At 38.6% G+C, this 7810-nt stretch overlaps 1 protein-coding gene across 1 annotated transcript; it reads left to right on the top strand.

Annotated features, from left to right (window-relative positions):
* Window positions 1-1642: 1642 nt before the first annotated feature.
* Window positions 1643-6706, top strand: m6pr (mannose-6-phosphate receptor (cation dependent)). Its single transcript, XM_084556385.1, has 7 exons — window positions 1643-2296; window positions 3142-3314; window positions 3586-3749; window positions 4025-4134; window positions 4457-4587; window positions 4670-4796; window positions 4898-6706. The coding sequence occupies exons 1-7, from the start codon at window positions 2291-2293 to the stop codon at window positions 5018-5020; spliced, it is 834 nt and encodes a 277-aa protein (XP_084412511.1). The 5' UTR covers window positions 1643-2290; the 3' UTR covers window positions 5021-6706.
* Window positions 6707-7810: the final 1104 nt, after the last annotated feature.

Genomic DNA, 7810 nt, shown 5'->3' with positions numbered 1-7810 from the left:
ATCTAATTCAAAAATGGGTAAAAAGCTGGAGCATGAGTGAAGCTGAGGTGGATGGGTGATGCCGAAGGAGGCCACTAGTAACCTGTGAGGACACCCACCTGTCACGCAAAGCTGCCACTCCTTTAGCCTCAATATAATTTATATGGACGAGTTATATAAAATTCCACCCGCAGTACCGTTGTCATGGGAAAGTTAATTCCAGAGACAGTGATCAAAAGTTGGACCTTTTAACATAGAGCTCTATTGGGACGGAATCTCTTTTGGAGCCAGCCCTAAGTGACCATTTGATGAACAACATTAATAATAACATAAATACTGAATTTATAAAAAATCTTAATTTCACAGGTTGAAAATGTCTCAACATGTAAATTACTGTTTGTAACCTTCCTGAACCATGCAAAGCCAGTGCTGCCACACAGTCTTTTCATCACGAAACAAGGATTTCAATGCGATCTAATCAGAGGTCAGTACCGTCCACTGCAACTTAGCTCAGAGAACCAGACAATGGAGGCCATGGTCTTTTGCTTTTATATTTGGTGATTTAGTCAACGTCTTTATCAAATTATGTTTTTAGCGGTGCAGACTAGCAGCTTAGAAATGGCTTGGGAATGACTGCTGGTTAAGAATTGTAGTCTTAACTGGCCACAGTTCACTGTTTCATACTTGTTCCATTGTCGATAGAAGCAGAACTACAACTAAAAGAGATATATTTATGTGAAAACAGAGAGTAGGAGAGAAGCAAACAGTGCAGAGCTGCAACAGCATAATCCCATTTTATACATTCAGTTAGGGTCAAAGCAGGGGTGAAGTTACACATAAACTAAAGAGGGAGGGTTAAGCACTATTGAACTGTATTGCATGATCCTGAGTGATAATTATAATATTTTGTTTAACTCAGTTATATCATTATGCTTGTATTTTTAGCCCTACTTAAGCAGCATGTGTTCATTGTCTGTTTGGTTCACCAGTGATCCAGACTAAGACATCCCCACATTAAATTCCTCTAAAATGTGGTGGTGTTCCTTAATTTGTCCTCTAAAAGCAAAATTAACTTAATTATCTAAAATGTAATAAAGTATAGGTTACAGACTGCGCTGTCCACAGTGGGACTCATGGTATACATCGCAACATTGCTGATTAAAATTTACAGCTGTTAACACAAGTGAAGACTTTTTAAACAAGCAGTTTACACTTATACTAATATAAAGCTCATATTCATGATATAGATAGCCTACTGTGTATCCACCACATAAACCAGGAAGCGGTATAATGTTTCTGACTTTTAAGTCATAGTTAATAACCACTCTGACCTTATCTCATAATTGTGAAGGAGTGTTGTGGTACAACTTTTTTTTTTGTTTTTCTGATATGAATGCAGTGAACAAATACTAGCAAATGTTTGTCCACTCTCCACCAACCTTAACTGTACCTCGGTTCAGAATGAATTAGCAGGTGTATGCATGCTAAACATTAGCATTATGCACCATAAAAGTGAATATTCTGCCATGCTAATGTTAGCATCCAAGGAAAAGCAGTATTGTACCAAAGCATACATTTTGAGTGAATTTAGATGTACGCCTTTACAGAGATATTTATGAAAAAAATAATTAAATTCAGTACCATTTTATCACGAAAACATGTGACTTTTGGGGCAACTGTATGTATCTCCAGACAGGAGTGAAATCCAGTGTGATTTAACTTTGAACTTACTTGAATGGAAAATCAAACCATCTAGCTGGATATGGATGGAGCTTTTCAACTGATCAGATACAACTGTACAGCGTGGACAGACCGACTTATTAGGATGAGGCACACAGAAAACACAGGAGAGTAATTTGTTAGTGACCTCGTGACATCAACTGTAGCTGCTTCTGGTCAGCTGATGCGGAAGTGAGGGGACTCAGCTGCTGCTCATTGGTCAAGCTTCAAGTCGAACGGTCACATGCGTGTGGGCTTGTGTTTAGTTTCACTTCCGCACTTCGCTGCTGCATGTAGCCTGTTAGCCTCTTGGACAGCAGTTGTCACGTTTGGAAGAAAAGATCGTTAATTGTGCATGGCAGAAGCGGCGACGGTCATTTAAATTAAAAAAAACTTCATGCAGATTAACTTTACTTTATCTGCATAACGAAAGTAGCGACTGCAGTGTAAAATAAGTCAACCAGGAAGCGACGTTAGCGTGAGGAAGCTGATTACAACTTACACAGGCTACATCTTGAACTGACATCTTTTCTATGAAACTGTAACTTAGCCTACTTAAAAGCTTTCTCACTGAATTCCAGTAGAAGAAGCCATGACGGTAGGTACACAATATAAGCAAAAGTTAAGCTTTTCTGACGGGCTATGTTTGCTTAGGAAAACTTAGTGCCGCATGCGGAGGGGGCCAGACATTTTGCATAGACATACTTTACATTTAGCAGAAGCATACAAAAATCTGGTTTCACAACTTAATTTCCAGTCACTCAGGTAGCTTGTGTGGTCCCTGTTTTGTTGTATTCTTAAATACGTTTTATAATATTGCCATCATGAAGGAGCAGAAACGACATTGCCTATTAATGTTATTAAAAGATGTTTTTTTCTGGATACTGGGCTGAAAAAGATGTGGATGTACGCAAATGTTTGTTCGGGTAATGCAATTAAATACTTTGCAACCTGAGATTCTTTAACGCATTGTTGCAAAAAGCTTCCCCTGTCAGAGATTACAATTCCCTCTGCATGTTCATTCATTATATATGAATCCAGCTTATTGCTATTGACTGATCAATTATTTTGAATTATCAATTATTTTTATAATAAAATGACAGGGAATGGTGCAGAAATGTCCTCTTTGACTTAACACTGTCTAAGGTTCAACTAGTAGTCTTCAAATCTGTAGTTATTCTGCTTAATGTCATAGCATATGGCAAAGCAAGCATCTCGTTTCAAATGTGAACACATGTTTGCACGGTGTGACTGACAAAAATAGTGATCCACCTGACTAATCTATTACTCAGCTAGTCTTTCCAGTGCTAAAAGGGATTCCTACCACAATAGCACCATGTTTGTATAACCATGAAAAACTTTGAATATATGAATACATGGAGATAATTGATTGTTTTATTTATTTATTTATTTATGAGGGTGTCATTTTTGTGTTTGTTCCAGGTGTTTAATAGTCCTAGAAGAGGGTCCCTCCTGGTATGGACCGTGGCGGTCCAGCTGGTGCTGAGTGGCAGTGGGGTGTACGCCACTAATGGCACCAAGAACTGTAAACTAGTCAGTGAGTCTAAGTCAGCACGGGACGCCCTCAATCAACTTGAGCCACTCAGCAATAAGAAGTAAGTATTTACTCATTTGTGTCCCAGCATATTCACAGCCACCAATATAACCACCACCACCACATAAAGAGACTCCATATATTTGATGGTTTATGGATAGCCTGATGTCAACCTATAACTGGTGGTCATTAAGGATGTAGTCGGAAGAATTCTGCCTGATTGTCTTTTGCCATCCAGTGTTTTTTTTTTTTTTTTTTTAAATTTGCTTTATTTCACAACGTCTGTCTGTTGTATTACTAATTGTTTGCTGCATATATTCTCGTGTTGACAGCATCACAGCCGATGTCACAATTGGAGCAGATAGTTACACATATGTGTTCCAGTTGTGTGGCGATGCATACGGTGTTCCAGGAGCCGGGGTTGTTCAAGTGGACAAGAAAACAAAGAAAACAATTACAATTGGATTGTATACTGACGTAGATGTCATTGGAGGAAGTAAGACTATAAAACATAAGAATCTCTCATTTATTTAAGCAGACTGTAGTTTAATTGAGTGTTTGTATGTGAATTTTTTATTTTTTTGTAGTGTGAGTGGGATCTCCATTTGCAGAATTCATTTATGTTATGAGACAAACTGAGAACATTATAAGTCTGAAGCTTAAGAGGTGTTTACTGTTTATTTGCAAATTTTCTCATAACAGAGAACAAAACTCTTCACAAGTTGCTTTAGATGACTGTTGTTCTCTTTTGACGTTTCCCTGTCCCGTCAGGTGATTGGGTGATGTTGATCTACTCAGGTGGGGCCAATTACAGTGAACACTGCTCCAAGGAACAGAGGAAGGCCATTATCATGATCTCTTGCGACAGGAACAAAGATATGGTAAATGAAATACAGATTGGTTTTAGTTCAAGTAAAAATCACAAAAAGGCAAGGGGGCTGCACTAGTGGTGGCGGCGTGATGCTTTATCACTTCTCAATCTGATCAAAGCAGGCTTCTCTGTGTGATGTTTCCAGGAGTTGTATGGCTATTCACAATGTCAAAATCATATTCATAATTAATTATTTACACTTGAAATTCTAGCAGCAGCATTCTTCACAAAGCGCTGACAAAGGTTTGAGCGTGGTTGAAGGTTTTACACATTCCCTTTCTCGGTGTGTGTTATCTTGTGTTCAGCTTTGTCTCTTCCTGTCTCATTCCCAGGGTCCACTGGAAGTGGTTCTAGAGGAACGGGAGAGGAACCGCTTCTGTTTTTACTTGTTTGAGCTGGACTCCAGTGCAGTGTGTCCTGTTATTCAGTCCCAGCTTAGCACTGGATCCATAATACTCATTATGTATGTAAAGACGGTCAGCAATCACAATGTCAGAACATATAATAACATATATTATTGATAATCATAATTTTTCTTCTTTCAGCGCTTTCTGTCTTGTGGCTGTTTACCTCACTGGAGGTTTCCTCTACCAGCGGCTGATTGTTGGAGCCAAAGGGATGGAGCAATTCCCCAACTATGCTTTCTGGGTGGAGGTCGGCAATATGACGGCGGTAAGTCTAAAATCCAGTGAATAAATAACAGAGAAAAAGACACAACAGGTTCATGTGACTTTTCTTGAAATTCCTGACAAACATTACTCCCCCACTTCCAGGATGGGTGTGACTTTGTGTGCCGATCACGGAATAGAGAGGAAGCTCCAGCTTACAGGGGAGTGACTGCAGACACTTTAGAGGAAGAGCCAGAAGAAAGAGATGACCACTTACTGCCTATGTGACCTCAGCGTGTCAGAAAGGGGACAGGCATCCTCACTGCGTGACGCAGTTTACTTTCACAGTTTAGATGAAGTTGCCGCTAGACACACGCCTGTATTCTTAGGCTGATTTAGGTCAGTACCTGTTGATACTTTGCTTTGTTCAAACCTGTGCCTAGGGCAACAGCTGTCTAATCTGCTTGTTACTCATAGGGCTGACTGGTGTGTCTCTCCAAACCCATATATTTCATTCAGTTGTTTGATGCCAAACAAATGAGTGATTCATTCAAGATTACAAAGTGACAATAAAGACTTTTCCAGGGAAATCTGTAAGAAAAAGGCAAAAGTAGGAGGTTGGAATTCTTATGTCATTTAACTGAACTACACGGCTCTTTTTTTTTTCTGCTTAGATATTTGTTGAATGGAAGATTGCGTAGGCTGCAGCAAGCTGTTCTTTCTTCTGCTTGTTGCAACATACAAGTGCTTTTGCTTGTGTAATTTGGCTTTAATCACCTTATGTTTGTCTTTAGGAAGTCGCATTAGTAATATGTGAATGTAAATGTCTATTTTTAAGTACAGTGACTGTACTTACAGCCTTGCTGTACAAGTAGAAATCACTGCAAAAACCAAAGCTTATCTGAATTTGTATTTAAGTTGGACCTACTCCCACATTATATGGGAAACATTTACACATCACTTCTAATATCCCCCTAAAAAAGTTACTCTAGTCAACCTCCTGACTGAAATTAATTTTTTTGCCAGAAAGATTGGCCCCAATGTTAAACGTACTGACTAAACCTCTCGAAGCAAAGTACCCATTGAAAATGCATAACTTTGAAACTTTTACTTTTTTTTTTTTTTGCAATTTACACAGTGATGGGCAATTGCAAACATTTACAAATTAATTCTGCTGTTCATAAGTTGTTATTGAAAAATGATCTGACATACGTACTAGTATTTTCATAGAATATTGAAAATTTGCAGCAAAGGTCCATATTCATAATCATAAAACCATATACAGAGAGCGCAAACACTGACCTGCCTGTCTGCATACTAGCACAAATGTCGGTCTAATTGAGACTCATGTACAACCAGATATTCAGGCTACTTCATTTCTTCTATACTATGTTACGTGGCAATGAGAGGGGTCCATTTTCTGTAGTCCTCGTCCTGTTAATATAAAATACTACAATAAAAATGTTATACCTTTCAGGATTACAGGAATGAGAATGGATATTTTTGGATAAATCCAAATATTGAGGCTGCTAAGAACTAGAGCAGGTGTTTTAAACTCATTGGGAAAGTTCTTTATGGAGGTTTTTGTTTCACTGAATGAAGTTAACCAGTAACTATCAGTGTCAGCCTTACATTTCTTCTGTTAGTTTCTATAATTTTTGTGTGGTTCAGTATGTTTCTTTACTTATTTCAGTGAATTATTATTTTCTGGACTGTGCTCTGATGGCAATGATTGCATTTGTAGTTGCAGTGGATTGAAAAGGCTTCAGGCTGAGATACTGTAACAGTACGTTTGGCATACAATCGGTTACAAGTCACGAACCTTTGTTTTTTCTGATTCCATAAAAAAATAAATGATTAAACTAGTTTATGAATTCTTCTTGCAGCAATGAACACAGCACATGCACAGGTGCGCGTACCTTTCAACATTTTATCTATTTTAAACAACGTTACATTGACATCACATTTTTACTAGAAATGTATATTATAATTTTAATGAGCTTTACGAACGAAGATCTTGACAGTTTGTCACAGTGTAGCTGCTATGTAAGTGTCTGTCCTGAAAACTCGGTGACATTATTTCCAGTTGCTGTTAGTGCTCTAACCCTAACCCTTTCCGTCCACACAAATTCCTAACAATATAAAATCTTAAAAGTAGAATATAAAATAAATACATATAATACAAAATATAAAATACTGTAACTACTGCAAATATACATGTGCAATTGAAAATGTAAACGGTGAACTGAAGGTGTAACCAGAAACTGTACAGGAAAGGGCTGAACAGTTTCCGTTTTCTTGTGCCTCCAAAACAGTTGTTACTCATCAGAGATTGGACATGGTCCTTCTGAGGGTGTCCTGTGGTGTCTGGAAACAGAATGTTGTTAGTGGGGGCCTTTGGGTCCTATGAGTTGAGGGGAGGGGCCTCTGTGGATCATCCCACAGATACTTGATCAGTTTGGGATCTAGTGAATTTGGAGGCCAGGTCAACACCTTGTGCTGTTCTTCATGTTTTTTTAGTTGTTCCTAAACCGTTTTTTTGTGTGTGTCTGTGTCAGGCTGCATGGCTGCTACCATCAAGGAGTGTCATTGCTATGGCACTCTACAACTGCATTGTCACAAGATGGTTGTCAGTAGTTTTAATGTTGCGGCTGATCGGTGTATAAGCCAATTCATTGACTGGCTGCAGATTGTAACGAGTGGATTCTACAGTAGAGAACACCTTTATTTAATGTCCCACCAGGAGAAATGAATTGTCTCATTACAGATACACTACACAAATACTACAAATGTTGGTAACCTCAACATCTTGTGAGAAGATGAGTAAGTTAAAATGTCATATGAAAGCATTGTCTGTTTCTCCAGAACTGGTGTGAATACAACTTGTTGTTTCAGGTTGTTGGCAGCTCTTCAGCAGACTTAACAAGTCTGACTCATGAGACTCAAGGAAGGGCATAACTGAAAGTTAAGCCCTTGACTGTTACTGCGTAGGTTTCTGACAGCAGGAATAGTCACCCTCCCTCACTTTCTGATAAATGACATTCAGCAAAATTCAGTTCATGTCAACAATCACGTGCC

The sequence above is a fragment of the Chelon labrosus genome, assembly GCF_963514085.1.
Source record: "Chelon labrosus genome assembly, chromosome: 12".
Classification (NCBI taxonomy): domain Eukaryota; kingdom Metazoa; phylum Chordata; class Actinopteri; order Mugiliformes; family Mugilidae; genus Chelon; species Chelon labrosus.
This window is presented reverse-complemented; position numbering and strand designations above follow the sequence as displayed.

Bases quoted from the DNA above. Each gene is read 5' to 3' on its own strand.
- m6pr (XM_084556385.1), top strand. The intron at 4,135-4,456 runs GTAAATGAAATA...TCTCATTCCCAG, and splicing joins GCGACAGGAACAAAGATATG to GGTCCACTGGAAGTGGTTCT. The intron at 4,797-4,897 runs GTAAGTCTAAAA...CCCCACTTCCAG, and splicing joins AGGTCGGCAATATGACGGCG to GATGGGTGTGACTTTGTGTG.